This window comes from Schistocerca nitens, chromosome 10, assembly GCF_023898315.1.
Source record: "Schistocerca nitens isolate TAMUIC-IGC-003100 chromosome 10, iqSchNite1.1, whole genome shotgun sequence".
In the NCBI taxonomy this organism is placed as follows: domain Eukaryota; kingdom Metazoa; phylum Arthropoda; class Insecta; order Orthoptera; family Acrididae; genus Schistocerca; species Schistocerca nitens.
This window is the reverse complement of record NC_064623.1, coordinates 86986293-87008116: the sequence shown is the minus strand read 5'-3', so window position 1 is coordinate 87008116 and position 21824 is coordinate 86986293. Positions and strand designations below refer to the sequence as shown.

At 45.5% G+C, this 21824-nt stretch overlaps 1 protein-coding gene across 1 annotated transcript in view; it reads left to right on the top strand.

Moving 5' to 3' along the window:
• LOC126209900 (uncharacterized) overlaps positions 1-21824 on the top strand; it is a 148121-nt gene that overhangs the window by 109790 nt on the left and 16507 nt on the right. The window contains exon 9 of the mRNA XM_049939022.1: positions 4182-4457. Within this exon, the coding sequence (XP_049794979.1) occupies positions 4182-4457 (276 nt within the window). The remainder of the gene's footprint in view (positions 1-4181; positions 4458-21824) is intronic.

Genomic DNA, 21824 nt, shown 5'->3' with positions numbered 1-21824 from the left:
TTTTTTCCGCCGGAGCGCGGCAGCTCGACGAGGCATGGACTCAACAAGATGTTGGAAACCCCATGCAGAAATATTGAGCCATGCTCTCTACAGCCGTCCATAACTGCGATAGTGTTTCCGGTGAAAGATTTTGTGCACACACTGACCTCTCCATTATGTTCCATAAATGTTCGACGATTCGTGTTGGGCGATCTGGCTGGCCAAATCATTCTCTCGAATTGGCCAGAATGTTCTTCAAAACAATCTCGAACAATTGTGGCCCGGTGACATGGCGCGTTGCCATCCATAAAATATTCCATCGTTATTTGGGAACATGAAGTCCATGAATGCCTGCAAATGGTCTCCAAGTTACAGAACACAAACATTTACAGTCAGTGATTGGTTCATTCTATGTAAACACAGCCCACACCATTATCCAGCCATCACCAGCTTGCACAGCGCCTTGTTGACAACTTGGGTTCAAGGACTCTTCAGTCTCCACCACACTGCCGATTCGATTATAGTTGCGAAACGAATAATGAAGCAATTTCTGATCTATTGCGGGAACTACCTACAATTCGGACGAGTCATTTTCATGATATACTTAAGCAAATTTGATAAACGAGGTGCGACAATAAAGTAATGAGTATGATGTGAAAAAAAGTTGCTTACCGTTTTAGTCAAGTGTAGTGATGTCTCCTTCAAAGTAGTTCCCTTCTGACTGCACACACTTTTTCCAGCGCTTCTGCCATTGATGGTAACATTTCTGAAATTCATCTTCTGTAATATCCTCCAAGACCCTCGTCACAGCTTTTTGGATATCTTGTGTTGTTTGAAAATGGTGTCCCTTGACCGCCATTTTGACCCTTGGAAATATAAAAAAAGTCGCGCAGAGCGATATCTGGTGAATAAGGTGGCTGTGGCAGCACTGAAATTTGTTTTGAGATTAAAAATTGCTGTCCTGACAGAGCAGTATGGGATGGCGCATTATCGTGATGCAGAATCCAATTATCAGCAATGTTGGCATGGATACGAAGAACTCTTTTGCGAAGTCTTTCTAAAATTTCTTTGTAGTAATATTGGTTAACTCTTTGTCCAGGAGCCACCCACTCTTTATGAACAATTCGCTTGGAATCAAAGAAGCACCCGAGGTTGATGGTCGTCCAGTGCAGTCTTCGATCTTCAACATTCGTTCTGCCTTAACTAAACATTTTATGCCAACGAAAACTAGAGCTGTTGACATAACCTCCTCTCTAAAAGCCTTCTGAAGCTTGCCGTAATTCTTCGTTGCGTTTTCACCCAATTTAACGCAAAAATAAATGGCGTACCATTGCGCAATATTATGCGGTTCCATTTCCATGACGAGAGACACAAACACGTGTTAACTTATTACAGGACAGCTCACGACTGAGCAGTTAAATCGATGTGCCGCTTGGACTAGAAGCAGCTTATGGACCAAGGTCAAAGATATTGCGCCTACGCAAGCCTGCAGGGTTGCCACATCTTGCAAAGAAAATCAGTCTCATTACTTTATTATCGCACCTCGTAGACTGAGTCAGGGGGTAGGGATATGCACACGTACATACGGCGCCAGTATCGTGTATACAAGGTACAGCAGGGCAGTGCATTGGCGGAGGTGTCAGTTATGCTCAGGTGATTCATGTCAAAATGTTTCCGACAATATTGTGGCCGCATGACAGGAATTAATAGACTTTGAACGCAGAGTGGTAGTTGAAGCTACAGGCATGGGACATTCCATCTCGGAAATCGTTAGGGAATTCAATATTTCGAGATCCGCAGTGTCAAGAGCGTGCCGAGAATACCAAATTTCAGGCATTTCCTCTCAGCACGAACAACGCAGTGGCCGACGGCCTTCGCTTAACGACCGACAGCAGCGGCATTTATGTAGAGTTGTCAGTGCTAACAGACAAGCAACACTGCGTGAAATACGACGAACGTATCCGTTAGAACAGTGCGACGTTAATCGGATATGGCAGCAGAGGATTGATGCGATTGTGTCTGCTAACAGTACAACGTCGCCTGCAGCGCCTATTGTGGGGTTGTCAACATATTGGTTGGACACTAGACTTCTTAAAACCTTGCCCCAGTCAGATGAGTCTCCATTTCAGTTGGTAAGAGCTGGTGGTAGGGTTCGAGTATGGTACAAACACCATGAAGCCATGCACACAAGTTGTCAATAAGACAATGTGTAGTGTCACCGCCAGACACCACACTTGCTAGGTGGTAGCCTTTAAATCGGCCGCGGTCCGTTAGTATACGTCGGACCCGCGTGTCGCCACTATCAGTGATTGCAGACCGAGCACCGCCACACGGCAGGTCTAGTCTAGAGAGACTCCCTAGCACTCGCCCCAGTTGTACAGCCGACTTTGCTAGCGATGGTTCACTGTCTACATACGCTCTCATTTGCTGAGACGACAGTTTAGCATAGCCTTCAGCTACGTAATTTCCTACGACCTAGCAAGGCGCCATATTCAGTTACTATAATTACTATCGTCAAGAATGTCTTCTGAACAGATAATATTGTGAATCATGTACAGTCAAGAGCGACGTTCATCATTAATGGATTAAAGTATCAAACTAATTACGTCCGTTTTCCGAATTCTCATTCCTTGTCATGTTCCAGACCTCACGTCAGTATAGTTCTTCCCTCCCCACGCTAGCCTGCGTGAGCTAAAACGCGTGCATTTCGGCCTCCACTTGTAACACGGTGTTGGCTCTTGTGCTGACACAAAACAATGTGCATCCTCGTAATGGCTGTGTTTACATGAAATAAACTGGGACCTCTGGTCCAACTGAACCGATCACTGTCTTTAAATGGCCATGTTCGGCTACTTGGAGACCATTTGCAGCCAGCCAATGACAGAATTTTTATGGATCACAAAGCGTCATGATACTGGGCCCCAACTGTCTGCAACGGTCTGAAGAACATTCTGAGGAATTTGAGCGATCGCTTAGCCACCTAGATCACCTAACATGAATCCCATCGAACATTTAGGGGGCATAATGGAGAGGTCAACTTGTGCACAACATCCTGCACTGGCAACACTTTCGCTATTATGGATGGCTATAGTGGCAGCATGGCTCAATACTTCTGCAGGGGACTTCCAAAGACTTGCTGAGTACATGCCACATCGAGCTGCTGCCAGGCGAAAGGAGGTTCGACACTTACGGTATATTGATAATTTTTACTTATGGACCGTCTGACAGCAACTGAATAAAACACTAGTGCCATACGCGTTTCGCCTTTATTTTCTGTAAGGCATCATCAGTGGCAGGTTGGGTGAACAATTTCTTACATATTGCGCTCCTGTTGCATTTTTGGTGTTGTTCTTCTTCTTACGAATGCCAATTTGTGGGTTTTTTTCCCACATTCCACAGCACTATGAACTGAATGCTTGTTTTGATGCAGTGTTTTTGAAAAACGTTAAAACAAGCATTCAGTTCATAGTGCTGTGGAATGTGGGGGAAAAACCCGCAAATTGGCATTCATAAGAAGAAGAACAACAACAAAAATGCAACAGGAGCGCAATATGTAAGAAATTGTTCACGCAACCTGCCACTGATGATGCCTTGCAGAAAATAAAGGCGAAATGCGTATGGCACTAAAACTGTGTTTCATTCAGTTGCTGTCAGACGGTCCATAAGTAAAAATTATCAATATACCGTAATATTACACACAACTGAGGAAGGCAGGACTACAAAAATTGAAGATGTTCGACACGTTATTAGGAGGTATCCCATGACTTTTATCTTGTCGGTGCATACCGTGCTAGGCACAATGGCGCTATACAAAATCGGCGTCGCTGGCCAGTGTGGCCGTGCGGTTCTAGGCGCTTCAGTCTGGTACCGCGAGACCACAACGGTCGCGGGTTCGAATCCTGCCTCGGGCATGGATGTGTGTGATGTCCTTAGGTTAGTTTAGGTTTAAATAGTTCTAAGTTCTAGGGGACTGATGACCTCAGATGTTAAGTCCCATAGTGCTCAGAGCCATTTCAAAATCGGCGTAGAGGCAACTGCGCTGTCCCAGGGGCGAAAAGTCAGGAAAAGTGTCAAACGAACGTCGCCAAAGGACCCAAGAAACAAGTTAACAGGCATCTCGCGTACAGATAAATGACTTGAAAGACTTCGTATAATGAACAGCTTTGTTGGTAATGTGGCTCCTCTGTTGATCTGTGGTCCAGCGTCCCGAGCTTCAACTACGGGCTGTGGACGGGTGCGGCGGCAGCTGGTGGCGCTCCTGCGTTCGGCGGCGAGGACGCGCAGGAGAGGTTCCTGGAGGAGGCGTGGAGTGGCGCCAGCCGCGACCACAGCGCTGCCCAGCGGGTGGCTGGCGCCAGCGGACCGGCGGCGTGGGCGCACACGCCCTGCGCCAAGAGGCTCTTCTGCGAGGCGCTGCTGTCGCAGTCGCACGACGCCGCGCTCTTCATGGAGAAGAGGATGGCCGCCTTCCTCGCGCTGTGAGTACCACGAGCCCTAACGCCCTGAGCGCACAGTTCTGCATCTGTATACATACTCCGCAAGCAACCGGACATTGCGTGGTGGGAGGTACCCTCCACCTCTACGAGTCATCCACTTTCCCATTCCACTCACAAACAGGGAGAGGGAAAAACGACTGTCTACAAGCCTTCATATGAACCCTAATTTCTCGTACCTTATCCTCAGGGTTCTTACGTGAAATGTATGTTGCCAGCGATAGGATCGTTCTGCAGTCAGCTCCAAATGCAGGTTCTCAAAATTTTCTCAGCAGCAGTCCCCCAAAACAACGTCCCGTTCTGTCTGCCGAACTCTGTTCACAAGCAGGTTGCACTCAGCCCTTGTGGGGCCAGTTGAGCTGCTAGAATAGTAACTGAGACGGTAACTGAGGTGATTGTGACTGTCTCTGACTGTGACTGGGCTGACTGCCTGTGACTGACTGGGCCCTCTGGTCCAACAGAGGGCGTTGGCGGTGCGTTGCTTGCGAGTTTGTCTTTGGCCTCTCTCCTGATAGGTGTGCTTGATTCAGCGCCATTATCGATCTTCTCGCAAATTCTTTGCTAACCGTTGTGCTGGCATAGCTTACGCCAGCATGCCAGCACACATAGTTCACCATGAGAAAAGACCAAGCTGAGTTTTGCACAAACTATACTTTCTAAAACTGTGCTGTTTTGTGGATAGAAGCATCGCCAGTTCAAGAAAGTATATACAGGGTGAGTCACCTAACATTACCGCTGGATATATTTCGTAAACCACATCAAATACTGACGAATCGATTCCACACACCGAACGTGAGGAGAGGGGCTAGTGTAACTGGCTAATACAAACCATAAAAAATGCACGGAAGTATGTTTTTTTAACACAAACCTACGTTTTTTTAAATGGACCCCCGTTAGTTTTGTTAGCACAGCTGAACATATAAACAAATATGTAATCAGTGCCGTTTGTTGCGTTGTAAAATGTTAATTACATCCGGAGATATTGTAACCTAAAGTTGACGCTTGAGTACCACTCCTCCGCTGTTCGATCGTGTGTATCGGAGAGCACCGAATTACGTAGGGATCCAAAGGGAACGGTGATGGACCTTAGGTACAAAAGAGACTGGAACAGCACATTACGTCCACATGCTAACACCTTGTAATTGGTCTTTTTCACTGACGCACATGTACATTACCATGAGGGGTGAGGTACACGTACACACGTGGTTTCCGTTTTCAATTACGGAGTGGAATAGAGTGTGTCCCGACAAGTCAGGCCAATAGATGTTCAATGTGGTGGCCATCATTTGCTGCACACAATTGCAATCTCTGGCGTAATGAATGTCGTACACGCCGCAGTACATCTGGTGTAATGTCGCCGCAGGCTACCACAATACGTTGTTTCATATCCTCTGGGGTTGTAGGCACATCACGGTACACATTCTCCTTTAGCGTACCCCACAGAAAGAAGTCCAGAGGTGTAAGATCAGGAGAACGGGCTGGCCAATTTATGCGTCCTCCACGTCCTATGAAACGCCCGTCGAACATACTGTCAAGGGTCAGCCTAGTGCTAATTGCGGAATGTGCAGTTGCACCATCATGCTGATACCACATACGTCGACGCGTTTCCAGTGGGACATTTTCGAGCAACGTCAGATCATTCTGTAGAAACGCGATGTATGTTGCAGCTGTTTGGGCCCCTGCAATGAAGTGAGGACCAATGAGGTGGTCGCCAATGATTCCGCACCATACATTTACAGTCCACGGTCGCTGTCGCTCTACCTGTCTGAGCCAGCGAGGATTGTCCACGGACCAGTAATGCATGTTCCGTAGATTCACTGCCCCGTGCCCCGTGGTTTGTGAATCCCGCTTCATCGGTAAACAGGTAGAACTGCAACGCATTCTCTGTTAATGCCCATTGACAGAATTGCACTCGATGATTAAAGTCATCACCATGTAATTGCTGATGTAGCGACACATGAAACGGGTGAAAGCGGTGACGATGCAGTATGCGCATGACACTACTTTGACTCAGTCCACCGGCTCTCACAATGTCCCGTGTACTCATGTGTGGGTTCATGGCAACAGCAGCTAACACACCAACTGCACCCGCTTCTCCTGTGACGGGCCTGTTACGGACCCGTTTGCGTGCTACGACCATACCTGTTGCGTACAGTTGGCGGTAGATGTTTTGCAATGTGCGGCACTTGGATGCTCTCTGTCCGGGTACCGTTCTGCATACACCCTGCAGGCTTCAGCTGCATTTCGTCGACACTCGCCATAGATGAGTATCATCTCCGCCTTTTCAGAGTTCGAATACACCATGGTCACAGTTCCTACAACACTACACTATCACAGACGTCTGGTAACACGGTCTACTACAGTCGGTCTGCGTGCGGAGACGAATGCAGAATAACAATAGCAGCAAGCGCTACATGCGGACACTGCGACAGCTAGACCAAACCACAACAGTGCACTACAGCCACGCTCGTAAACACGCTCGTCATCGTAAACATGTCCCTGCAGATGCTGCTCGCCGACCGTGGCCCGTGTTTTTTACAACACGCAACTGAACGTCGGAGGTTTCAAGCGTCAACTTTAGGTTACAATATCTCCGGATGTAATTAACATTTTACAATGCAACAAACGGCACTGATTACGTATTTGTTTATATGTTCAGATGTGCTAACAAAACTAACGTGGTTCCATTTAAAAAACGTAGGTTTGTGTTAAAATACATACTTCCGGCATTTTTGTATGGTTTGTATTAAGCAATTACACTAGCCCCTCTCCTCACGTTCGGTCTGTGGAATCGGTTCGTCAGTATTTGATGTGGTTTACGAAACATATCCAGCGGTAACGTTATATATATATATATATATATATATATATATATATATATAGAGGTATGAATTTCTTCGATTTTGTGACTTCTATCTGACTAGAAAATAATGGATGAAACTGATAGTTGTGAAACGACAAGCAATGACATTCCTATTCTTGGTTATCACAAGTATTTGGCCGTTTTATCGTAAAATATCTCGATTTCCGAGCGTCTGTTGCCAATGAAACGAGCGGAAATGACATCCTGCTCGCCACAAATATTTGGTTGTTTATATTCGAATATGTCGCAGTTTACGAGGGTGTCGTTAGGCAGGAGCCTAAGAGAACAGATAAAAATTGTATTGCAAATGCATACACTCACAAGGGAAACTCCCCACCGCACCCACGTCAGATTTAGTGGTAAGATGGCCCAGTGGATAGCATGTCAGAAACTGATTTCTATAAAATCGTTTGAGGGAGAGGGTATTTTGCCATATGGGTATTACGCAAATCTTCATTATTCTACAAAATACAGAACTTTTTGATGAGACAATGTAATTTTCAAGGACCAGCCACAGCTGGTGAAACAAGAAATATTATGGATTTAGGAACAACGTAAGTGAAGACATTATACATTTATGATTGTATTAAGGATGTACTTTTTCATAAGCTATTGACCTTATTTTTCCTCAGTTCCTCACTTAACAGGCCACTGTTTGACAATTCTCTTGCAATTACATCTCCACAATATGGTAGTGAGGTGACACTGGTGAGGTGTTTTGGCAAAAGAAGCAAATTTTTACATGGCAACGAGAGAAATGTGTGGGATTTACTCAAAATTTTCCACTCATGACGCTTCCCTGAAAGTTACAAATGGTTAAGTAACCAGGAAAAAGTAAATCGCTGTTTTGTTACATTTTCAGCAGAGACCTTCTTAGTTAGTAACCAAAACGGAGTAGAACTTTTTGAAAGGTCACCGTGCAAGTGTGAGTGTGGAAGAGCTCCACTTAATATTTACAAAAAATTTGTGTTTAGGCTGCAGTTCATAATGGCACTTCCCCTCCAGCGCTTGTTTCCCCTACAGCACGTGCCTGTACCCCCACCACTATGACTCTCAGCTTTGCATGCCCTGCTGACTGTACATCTGGCGGCCACATTATTCTGTGCGCATTCTACCTGGGCCTCAAAACTGATAGGCACCTCGCACGGTGCAAGCACATAATTAAAACAACGAATAAAGGTTGCACTCTCTTGTACTGGCTGTATCCTCTCTTGAAGGGTGAAGGATTTGCCATGCAATGCGAACTCCTCCTCTGCCACCAGCTCATACTTCTGGTCATCCTGTATGGCTCAAGCCTGTGGCACCAGACACAACCCTCCTAAACCTACAACGCCTCCAGAACAAAACTTTCCAGATCATTTCAGGTGCTAACAGGTACATCCAAAATGCACTCGCATATGAGACTTATTGAACCAGCCCACCATTTACTCACTCATAAAGCATGAATCAATTAAATTTTTTAAATAATCACAGGCATCGCCTCACCTCGTCATTCAACATTTGGGCCAAAAACCATCTGAAGCTTCGCACAAACCACCAAAATTTATGCAACACATTAAGCCTGTTTTACACGAGCGACTTTCTGGTCAAAAAGGACTACTCGAAGTGCATGCACCTTTCGTGTCTAGGTTTAGACCAGCAACCAACCACGATGTGAGTGTATCTACAGTTGTCAACGATCTATAGGTTGTGCCGAGTGCGGAGTTCTAAGTTTCTGAGTATGCTGTGCATGTACAGAGACAAGGGACTGTGGCAACATTTGCTAACAGTGGAAGTTACAACCTGTTCTGGATGAGCTCACTATTATTATAGAAATAGATTTTGGGTTTTCATGTCTTCTTAATCTTTGTAGACTGCTTTGATTTCGTTGCGCACTGGACAGTTACACAAGGTCTTGGTATTTTTTCCTACATACTAGTGTCCTCAATTTCAATCCCGACGTCCATAGTGATATCCCTCTTTGCAGCCATGACACCATGGAGCGCGGAGCAGATGGGCTCAACAACATGCCGAATGGACCGCTCAGGGTTGACATCACATTCTCTTCACGGATGAGCCTCACAAATGCCTTCAAGCAGACAATTGTCGGAGATGTGTTTGGAGGCAATGCGGTCAGGCTGAACGCCTTAGACACACTGTCCAGCGAGTGCAGCAGGTGGAGGTTCCCTGATGTTTTGGGGTGGCACTATGTGGGGCCGACGTACGCCGCTGGTGGTACGCGCCGTAACAGTTGTGCGATACATGAATGTCATCCTTCGACCGATAGTGGAACCATATCGGTAGCATATTGACGAGGCATTCGTCTTCATGGACGACAATTCGCGTCCCCATCGTGCACATCTTGTGAATGACTTCCTTCAGGATAACGACATCGCTTGACTAGAGTGGCCAGCACGTTCTCCACACATGAACCCTATCGAACATGCCTGGGATAGATTGAAAAGGGCTGTTTATGGACATCATGAGCCACCAACCACTCCGAATCGCCGTTGAGGAGTGGGACAATCTGGACCAACTGTATCCAGAATGATATTTTCACTCTGCAGCGGAGTGTGCTCTAATATGGATCTTCCTGGCAGATTAAAACCGTGTGCCGGACCGAGACTCGAACTCGCGACATTTGCCTTTCGCGGGCAAGTGCTCTACTGGACCAACAGTTCCTTGATGAACTTGACGATAGTATGCCACGACGAATACAGGCATGCATCAATGTAAGAGGACGTGCCACTGGGCATTAGAGGTACCGATATGTACAGCAATCTGGACCTCTGAAAGTCACGCTGTATGGTGGTACAACATGCAATGTGTGGTTTTCAGATGCAAAAAAAAGGGCGTGGATGTTGTTTATGGTGATCTCTATTCAAATTTTCTGTACAGGTTCCGGAACTCTCGGAACCGAGGTGATGCAAAACCTTTTTTGATGTGTGTATATGTGCTGATATGTTGGATGACACTTTTACTATTCTTTCAATTCTGAGAGGTGTGGAGAATTTACCAGACGACCTGTACAAAGAACTTCCATTATGAATTTTCCTTTGGTCATTAATAAAGTCTATTGTCACTGTTTGTTGCTGTACTTCGATATTTATGGAAAAAGAATAGACTCTCGTAACCTCACTTTTGCCATGCAGCTACCAAACTGCACAGCAGACAGCTCTCGCAACACCGCCACTTTACTGCTAACTTGGAACGAATATGATTACTCAGAACCGACGAGACTCAGTACGGCAACAAGACGCCAGAGGCGCTGCGGTAATGCGCTTGTCTCGAGTAGCCAACTGAGAAAAGAAAGTCGATCGTGCGAAAGAGGCTTTAGGGAGTAATAACACACACAAACGCCAAACACAAACATTTACAAGGGACACACACGCACACGGCTGCAGCCCCCATTTTCATGAACCCCAAGCGTACTATGGAGTCAGATGGGCACAGCCCAGTGGCGTTTCCAAAATTCGAAACCCAATCATCGCGTCGTCTTCACCCGTGGCTGGATAGCGTCCCCCCCCCCCCCCAACCTCCCTCCCACCACCTAACCTGGAGGAATGTGGGTGAACTCTCTCCCCTTCCCTTAATTGTCTTCCTCGCTTCTCCGCCATCTGCGCTTTCCTTCCACTTCCGCTCGCCTTGTGCCCGCCCCGCTTCACACGCCTGTTTGCACGACATCTAATTGCCGATCCACTGCCCCATCTGAACAATGCCGCCTCGTTTCTCGCCGGCGCACGTCTGACACGAGCAGACCCCAGACGCAGCCGGTGCTGTGGCAACGAACAAAAATCGCTAATGACGCCGCTGGGAGCCTTTCACCCAAACGGGAATTGTTTCGGAACCATTACTTATTTGAGTGACGTGTCCAGACTGTATGGAATAGTAAATACAACCACACACGCAGCGGCAAACTTGACAAGCAGACATGTGCATTCCTCCACACTGCACAAGCAATTACTTTGTGCTTCAAATAACTGGAGTTCGGACAGCGACAGTTCGCTGCTTTCTGGTCTCCAAGCCACTGTGAAGTGCATGGCACAGGGTACTTTCCACTGTACCGGTTACTGGGGCAAATTCCTGTTCCATTCACGTCTGGAGTACGGGAACAATGATTGTTTACATGCCTCTGTGTATGCTGTAATTACTCTAATCTTATCCTCACGATCCATATGTGAGGGATAAGTAGGGGGTTGTAGTATATTCCTAGAGTCATCATTTAAAGCCGGTCCTCGCAAGTTTGTTAGTAGACTTTCACGGGATAGTTACCGTCCAAGAGCCTGTCAGTTCAGTTCCTTCAGTATCCCTGTGACCCTCTCCCATGGGTTAATCAAACCTGTGACCATTCGTGCTGCCCTTCTCTGTATCCCCCGTCAGTCCTATTTGGTACGGGTCCCACAAACCTGAGCAGTATTCTAGAACCAGTCGCACGAGCTATATGTAAGCAATCTCCTTTGCAGACTTCCCCAGTATTCTACGATAAATCGAAGTCTACTATCTGCTTTACCCACGACTGAACCTACGTGATCTTCTTTCCGTTTCATATTCCAACAAAGTGTTACAACCATGTATCTTGTATGAGTTGGTCCATTCATACTGTAATCAAAGACTTATATTTCTGAATATTTAAGGCAAGCTGCCAGTCTTTGCACCACTTTGAAATCTTATCAAGGTCTGACTGAATATTTGTGCAGCATTTTCAGACACTATTTCAGTACAGATAACTGTGTTATCTGCGAAAACTCTGAGGTCACTACTATTACCTGCAAACTCATTAATATACAACATTAACAGCAAGATTAAAGGTTTTTCAAATTACCGCTACCAGTCACAAACTTCGTTAACTATTGTATTATTTATTTATTTTGCGACATGTTTCGAGGGAATACCTCATCTTCAGGCTAAATGGCATTACAAAAACAATATCACAATACGATCACACTGGACTCGCATTCGGGAGGACGACGGTTCAATCCCGCGTCCGGCCATCCTGATTTAGGTTTTCCGTGATTTCCCTAAATCACTCCAGGCAAATGCCGGGATGGTTCCTCTGAAAGGGCACGGCCGACTTCCTTCCCCATCCTTCCCTAATTCGATGAGACCGATGACCACGCTGTCTGGTCTCCTTCCCCAAATCCAACCAACAATATGATCGTACTGATGTTACATAGTCTTTTCATGAATGCTGTGGTTATCCTGTGGAAGAAGAGAAAACTTAGTAATTGCTACACCAAGAAGAAATGCAGATGATAAGTGGGTATTCATTGGACAAATATGTTATACTAGAACTGACATGTGATTACATTTTCAATGGGTGCATCGATCCTGAGAAATCTGTACCCAGAACAACCACCTCTGGCCGTAATAACGGCCTTGATACGCCTGGACATTGAGTCAAACAAAGCTTGGATGGCGTGTACAGGTACAGCTGCCCATGCAGCTTCAACACGATACCACAGTTCATCAAGAGTAGTGACTGGCGTATTGTGACGAGCCAGTTGCTCGGCCACCATTGACCAGACGTTTTCAGTTGGTCAGAGATCTGGAGAATGTGCTGGCCAGGGCAGCAGTCGAACATTTTCTGTATCCAGAGAGGCCCGTACAGGACTTACAACATGCGGCCGTGCATTATCCTGCTGAAATGTAGGGTTTCGCAGGGATCGTATGAAGGGTAGAGCCACGGGTCGTAACACATCTGAAATGTAACGTCCACTGTTCAAAGTGTCATCAATGCGAGGAAGAGGCGATCGAGACGTGTAACTAATGGCACCCCCTACCATCACGCCGGGTGATACGCCAGTATGGCGATGACGAATACACGCTTCCAATGTGAGTTCACCGCGATGTCGCCAAACACGGATGCGAACGTCATGATGCTGTAAACAGAACCTGGATTCATTCGAAAAAAAGACGTTTTGCCATTCGTGCACCCAGGTTCATCGTCGAGTACACGGTCGCAGGCGCTTCTGTCTGTGATGCTGCGTCAAGGGTAACCGCAGCCATGGTCTCAGAGTTGATAGTCCATGCTGCTACAAACATCGTCGAACTGTTCGTGCAGTCTGTTGTTGTCTTGCAAAGTGGTTGCACGATCCGTTACAGCCATGCGGATAAGATGCCTGTCATCTCGACTGCTAGCGATACGAGGCTGTTGCGATCCAGCACGACGTTCCGTATTATCCTCCCAAACCTGCCGATTCCATATTCTGCTAACAGTCATTGGATCTCGACCAGCATGGGCAGCAATGTCGTGATACGATAAACCGCAATCATGATAGCCTACAATCCGACCTTTATCAAAGTCAGAAACGTGATGGTACGCATTTCTCCTCCTTACACGAGGCATCACAACAATGTTTCACCAGGCAACGCTGGTCAACTGGTGTTTGTGTATGAGAAATCGGTTGGAAACTTTCCTCATGTCAGCACGTTGTAGGTGTTGCCACTGGCGCCAACCTTGTGTGAATGCTCTGAAAAGCTAATCATTTGCATATCACATCATCTTGTTCCTGTCGGTTAAATTTCGCGTCTGTAGCACGTCATATCGTGGTGTAGCAATTTTAATGGCCAGTAGTGTATTTCGTAAGACGGTCACAGTCGAAAAATAGCCGAAATGGCTTCCAGCAGCAAGAGTCCCAACACACTTCTCTGGATCATACCTAAAGTAACTTCTACATCTGTCGATGGCTGTCTGCATCCAAGATACGAGTAATATGCAGCGTCCTCCATGCCAAAATATCATCTGTGCAGTCACAAGTACCGCTTGATGCTCCGTATGATCGTAGTTACGATGTTAAGCCTAGATGTGCCACTGAGCCAAATGCTTTTTGGAAAGCTAGAAAGACTGACTCAACCTTCCTGCGTTGATTCGTGGCTTTCAGAATGTTATGTGAGAAAAGTTCGAGTTGAATTTCACATAATCTCTGTTTCCGGAATCCAATCTGGTTGGCATAGAGGAGGTAATTCTATTGAAGATAAGGCCCGGAAATAGTAGATAATATACACTCCTATGAAACCTCCTGGCAGATTAAAACTGTGTGTCGGACCGAGACTCGAACTCGGGACCTTTGCCTTTCGCGGGCAAGTGCTCTACCAACTGAGCTACCCAAGCACGACTCACGCCCCGTTCTCACAGCTTTAATTCCTCCAGTACCTCGTCTTTTACCTTCCAAACATCACAGCTCTCCTGCGAACCTTGCAGAACTAAAACTCCTGGAAGAAAGGATATGCGGAGACATGGCTTAGCCACAGACGGTAGGATACGAGATACTGGAGGAATTAAAGCTGTGAGGACGGGGCGTCAGTCGCGCTTGTGTAGCTCAGTTGGTAGAACACTTGCCCGCGTAAGGCAAAGGTCACGAGTTCGAATCTCGGTCCAGCACACAGTTTTAATCTGCCAGGAAGTTTCATATCAGCGCACACTCCGCTGTAGAGTGAAAATTTCATTCTAGTAATATACACTCTTGTTGAAAGGGAAAGGTACATGGGACTTCTGTTCCGATGAGTGTTACAGCAACTCAAACACAATCGCCGATTTACTACAAAAATAGGATATGGCCTAAACACGCGAGTTGCGAAAATTCTCAACAATGTACGTTTGTTCACGTTGATAAACACTGAAATCCTAGGTGAACGATTCGTTGAACAGTAAGTTCAAGATAAGATCAATCAGAAACGCCGATTTATTGGTTCAAATGGCTCTAAGCACTATGGGACATAACATCTGAGGTCATCAGTCCCCTAGACTTAGAAATACGTAAACCCAACTAACGTAAGGACATCACACACATCCATGGCCGAAGCAGGATTGCCGGCCGCGGTGGTCTAGCGGTTCTAGGCGCTCAGTCCGGAACCGCGCGACTGCTACGGTCGCAGGTTCGAATCCTGCCTCGGGCATGGATGTGTGTGATGTCCTTAGGTTAGTTAGGTTTAAGTAGTTCTAAGTTCTAGGGGACTGATGACCACAGATGTTAAGTCCCATAGTGCTCAGAGCCATTTGAAGCAGGATTCGAGCCTGCGACCGTAGCAGCCGCGTGGTTCCGGACTGAAGCGCCTGGAACCGCTCCGCCACAGCGGCCGGCTGCCGATTTATTACGAAATAAGTTATGCACAACACTTGTAACTTACGAAATCTCTAAAAAATATACGTTTGCAAGCTTCCGAAAAATCTTAAAAACATTTATTTATCCGCGTAACTGTACAATGGAAGTAGAGAAAGACTGTTTTTGAACGAACACAAGGTTGCCAAGAGTTTCTAAATAACTGAATTTTTATTTGCAATTAACGATAGATATTCAACAATTAATGTCTGTATTTCGATATGTGTCACTGCAGTTTGTGTGTTCTCACTGTTTTCTGGCGTTATCAATTTGTTGTTGTGTTGATCACGGTGATGATGTTGACATTAGGGCGCTCAACGGCATGCTTATGAACTCAAAACACGCGTCTTGTGGTTTGAGTCATGTCTGATCTCACAGGTGAAATTGCTGCGACTTTCCGCAGGAACAGACATGAGAAGATTCTTCAAGAAGTCTCGCTATGTAGACACAAATATGTCGTTCTATTGTATTTAAATGCTCCGATTGTTTGTAAAGGCGACTTTTATGTCACGCTGACTATTGACAAAGGGATATCGACTTAAACGAAAAACAGGCTCGAGTTTTTCATCAACATCCTATCGACTTTATCCCCCCAGCTCTTTAGGTAGAAGGAGAAAATTTTAAGATACATGTTATATCATTGCTTTTGGTACCTCATAGGGTTGATAAGCGTCCAGCCAAGCATAGGGTTGACCTTATGCCAGCATATACACTGGAGAGCCAAAGGAACTGGTACACCTGCCTGACAGCCATGTTTAAAACTGAAAAATAAGAAACAGACCACATGCAATCGATTTTTTGTAATTTTCTTTTACGGCACTGAAGTTCAGAACTCAAGTATCAATCAAGCGAAGCGGTCGACACAACTCTCAAAAATTTGGAAGAAAAAAGACTTTGAAGTTTTCCGAGGGTGTTCAGTAGCCTGATGTCAGTTCAGTTTTCCGACGAGCACCGTGGATCTGCAGTAGGAAGCTCGTCTACCTCGTCCGAGGTTTTTTAAACATATTCTACGAGGATTTCCGCGAAGCGCAAAAAACATAAAGGTGGGTAAAAATCAGTAGCGCTGCAGAATGGTAATCGTCAGATGGGCGGTTCGAGTCTCGCTCGGGTTATTATTATTTTTTTTTGTGTTTTTCCCTTCAGTTAGAATATCTACATTATATAAATATAAAATTTGTTAAATATATGCTAATTAATACATATCTGTCATTTTTCTGAAAAATGCACTCACTCTTGTTTCTAATTATATACCGCGTACAAAAATCCAGTTTTCATCGCAGATATAAACTCTTAATTACTGTTCTTTTATAACAGATTGTGCACTGTCCTGGAATTGCCGTCTATGTGTTTCCAAGTATCTAGCCCTGATAAAACGCTCAGGCGTCGCCCCAACCTAGTACAAATCGAGAAAGAAAATATAAATACAACGAATTGCTAATAATTTATGGAGAGCAATAGATGTCAGCGTAATCTCTCATAAGATAACAGGTTCTTGGAAACACTGTAATAGCAGTTCAGAAAACAATCAGCACTCGCTTAACTGATCGAATAGGTAGATAATGTTTCCAACACTATAATATTATGCCGGTCTCATGGATCCTTTTTTAATTAAGCTCATAAATAATTACAGAGATCATTAGCACACCGCAAACGAGTGTATCGTATAAAGTACTGGTCAATTCTAGTGTCTGATTCCACTCGTTGGCTTTGAGCAATGACGTCATACCAAAGGAAGAGACGCTACATAGAGGCAGTCTTTGAAAGCAACTGATCGTATTCATAAACAAACGAATGTAGCCTACGATAAAATTACAAACACAGTCCACTTGATTAATTACTTGGCCACAAATTATACCGACAAGAATTAAAGGTATCGAAAATAAATAAAAATAGAAAACGAGAAGTATCTATGACTCAAATTATTATCGTAATTTATGCGAGTAAGAAAAACAGAGAGAACCTTTAAATCCAGCACAGCATAGCGCATGGTGAAGTCATAATATTATGAATCGGCGTTAACTTTTAATACTAATTATTAAATCTAGCGGGACGAGTACACAAGCAACTTAAATTGAAAAAAAGTAGGGTCCAACAAATTCTGGAATCTGTAACTGGAACTGGCCTATATAGATTACTCTAGTTACCGATACCAACCATTCCACGGTTCGTTATTTAGATCGTTTTAATAACAGTGTGTGCGCTAAAGTGTCACAGGATTTCTGCATATGGTACTGCGATCTTCATTATTATGAAAAAGAGAAAAATTTGGAAGCTGTAACTATAGTATTTAATAATTTTTCGTAGTGGTTGCCTATACGTAGCGCCTTTCCTTTAGGTATGACGTCATTGCTCAAAGCTGACGCGTGGAATCTGACACTGGAATTTATCCCGAAGTACTATTAATGAAAATTATACTTTACAGTCGTACTCTACCACGTAATATTGACTTATCGTAAATCGTTACTCCGATAATAACAGCGTTGCGCTTATCATTAAATTATTTTACCTAATTAATCCTAATTCTTAATTATAGCACTTACGCATTCCAAAATGTACAAAAAGATTCTGAATTTAATTATTTTTATAAAACAGTTGACGTCTCAGGTCAAAAACGTATTTCTTACTGCGAAAATAAACAACAGTTATTTGCATTCTGTGATCAGGGATACCTCTGCTAATGAAGCTTATAGTATTTTGTACTAAATCATAATTCTTTCGTAAGTTAATCTTTGCGTATTGGTTTATAATTCTCAATATTATTAACTGTATCTCCAATGTCACCGTTGATGTATATCAACGCCCGTGAGCAGCTGACGATGTTAATATAATTCTTATTTCGTTCTAGACGGCTGCAGGTCATCAATGGTGTCTGTTCTTTCGGACATGTTCGAAAGAACAGACACCAACCATATCCATATATGATAGAATAATGGTCGCCCGCCTCCTGCATGACTTTGTCACATTCATATTATTGACTTTACGATATTCTCCAAAATCTTGGAATCGCTGGTACCGATATCTTACCAGTGTCGAAGTCGATAACGGCCGAAAATGATCGAGATTCTCGATTCCCGGATCGGGTAAACTGTCTATAACAACTAAACTCCGCCCGAACATGCCATGAAGAACTATCAGGTCCTACCGACCGCCATGTCATCCTTGGGCGACAGGCATCACTGGACGAGCACGTGATCTGCACACCGCTCTGCCGGCCGTCGTCAGTTATTGTGACCGGAGCCGCTGCTTCTCGATCAAGTAGCTCCTCAGTTTGCCTCACATGGGCTGAGTGCACCCCGCTCGGTTGTCACCCATGCATGTGCTTACCCAGCCCCACAGTGCTTAACTTCAGTGATCTGGCGGGAACCGGTGTTATCACTGCGGCAAGGCCGTTGGCATAAACTACCTGTATACATAATTAAGTTTCTGCGGAGCCCACAGTGCGCGAGTCCTAGTCGCACCTGGCCATTTTTTTTTTTTTACCGAAAGAAGAGTCACGGCACCAATATTGATAGCAAGTGAAAACATAAACAATTACATTACAGGCCATTAAAATTGCTACGCCAAGAAGAAATGCAGATCATAAACGGGTATTCATTGGACAAACATATTATACTGACATGTGATTACATTTTCACTCAGTTTGGGTGCATAGATCCTGAGAAATCAGTACCCAGAACAACCACCTCTGGCCGTAATAACGGCCTTGATACGCCTGGGCATTGAGTCAAACGGAGCTTGGATGGCGTTTACAGGTACAGCTGCCCATGCAGCTTCAACACGATACCACAGTTTATCAAGAGTAGTGACTGGCGTATTGTGACGAGCCAGTTGCTCGGCCACCATTGACGAGACGTTTTCAATTGGTGAGAGATCCGGAGAATGTGCTGGCCAGGGAAGCAGTCGAACATTTTCTGTATCCAGAAAGGCCCGTACAGGACCTGCAACATGTGGTCGTACATTATCCTGCTGAAATCTAGGGTTCCGCAGGGATCGAATGAAGGGTAGAGCCACGGGTCGTAACACATCTGAAATATAACGTCCACTGTTGAAAGTGCCGTCAATGCGAGCAAGAGGTGACAGAGATGTGTAACCAATGGCACCCCATACCATTACGCCGGGTGATACGACAGTATGGTGATGACGAATACACGCTTCCAGTTTGCGTTCACCGCGATGTCGCCAAACACGGATGCGACCATCATGATGCTGTAAACAGAACCTCGATTCATCCGAAAAACTGACGTTTTGCCATTCGTGCACCCAGGTTCGTCGTTGAGTACACCATCGCAGGCGCTCCTGTCTGTGATGCAGCGTCAAGGGTAACCGCAGTGATGGTCTCCGAGCTGATAGTCCATGCTGCTGCAAACGTCGTCGAACTATTCGTGCAGATTGTTGTTGTCTTGCAAACGTCCTCATCTGTTAACTCGGGGATCGAGACGTGGCTGCAGGATCCGTTACAGCCATGCGCCGATCAACTGCTGTTGTGTATGAGAAATCGGTTGGAAACTTTCCTCATGTCAGCACGTTGTAGGTGTCGCCACCGGCGCCAACCTTGTGTGAATGCTCTGAAAAGCTAATCATTTGCATATCACAGCATCTTCTTCCTGTCGGTTAAATTTAGCGTCTGTAGCACGTCATCTTCGTGGTGTAGCAATTTTAATGGCCAGTAGTGAAAGTGTGACTCGCATCATATTCGTGTACATGTACCAGTCACACCGAGAAGAAATGAGAGATGGCGTTCAAAGGCGGAGACAGAAGCCAGGCGATAGGGAAACGGGACCTCTTGTCGCCGTTTATCAACAGAGGACCACTCCCGCGAGCAGGCAGCTCCGCGAGGGGGCATCGAACCGAGGCGAAGCGGCCTTGCCAAGTGGGTCGCCCGGTTTCTCCAGGTATCGCAACGGGTCGGCGCCACGCATGCGCAGTCCAGATATCGCAACAGGCTGGCGCTCACCCGCACGGCGGGCGGCCTTGAGCAGCCGTCACTCAGCCGGTTCGCCGGTCGACTCGCCGCATTCCGAGCCGGCAGGTTCTGCAGCACATCCGTGTCCGCGTCGAAGCGGGGTGCGACCGCGGCCCGCCAGGTTCAGCCTGGCTCTGCTCATGAATTTTGTAATGTGGCCCCGGTACGCTCGCCGACCAAATTAAAGTTGCTTTTCGCTCTTCCGTTGAAACATCCTGGCAGATTAAAATTGTCTGACGGACTGGGACTCAAACACGTGACCTCGTTTCGCGGGCAACTGATATTATTTAGGAAAAAAAAAAACAAAAAAACTTAGCAGTGAATAAATACGCTATCTGGTCAAAATCAACTATCAGCGTGTCAACCCTTTGCCTTTACGACGTCTTTCACCCTGCCAGGGACACTTTCAATGAGGTGAATCTTCCTGGCAGGTTAAAACTGTGTGCCGGACTGAGACTCGAACTCGGGAACGTTGTCTTTCGAAGGCAAGGGCTCTATCAACCGAGCTACCCAAGCAAGACTCACGACCCGTCGTCAAAGCTCTACTTCTACATCTACGTCTACAACCATCTTCTACTTCTACATCTACATCCATATTCCGCAAGCCACCTGACGGTGCGTGGCGGAGGGTACTTTGAGTACCTCTATCGGTTCTCCCTTCTATTCCAGTCTCGCATTGTTCGTGGAAAGAAAGATTATTGGTATGCCTCTGTGTTGGCTCTAATCTCTCTAATTTTATCTTCGCGGTCTCTTCGCGAGATATACGTAGGAGGGGGCAATATACCTCGGTGAAGATATGTTCTCGAAACTTCAACAAAAGCCCGTACCGATTTACTGAGCGTCTCTCTTGCAGAGTCTTCCACTGGAGTTTATCTCCGTAACACTTTCGCGATTACTAAATGATCCTGTAACGAAGCGCGCTGCTCTCCGTTGGATCTTCTCTCTCTCTTCTATCAACCCAATCTGGTACGGATCCCACACTGCTGAGCAGTATTCAAGCAGTGGACGAACAAGTGTACTGTAACCTACTTCCTTTGTTTTCGGATTGCATTTCCTTAGGATTTTTCCAATGAATCTCAGTCTGGCATCTGCTTTACTGGCGATCAACTTTATATGATTATTCCATTTTAAATCACTCCTAATGCCTACTCCCAGATAATTTATAGAATTATCTGCTTCCAGCTATATTGTAGCTAAATGATAAGGGATCTTTCTTTCTATGTATACGCAGCACATTACACTTGCCGACATTGTGATTCAATTGCCATTCCCTGCACCATGCGTCAATTCGTTGCAGATCCTCCTGCAGTTCAGTACAATTTTCCATTGTTACAACCTCTCGATATACCACAGCATCATCCGCAAGAAGCCTCAGTGAACTTCCGATGTTATCCGCAAGATCATTTATGTATATTGTGAATAGCCAGTACCTCGTCTCCTACCTTCTA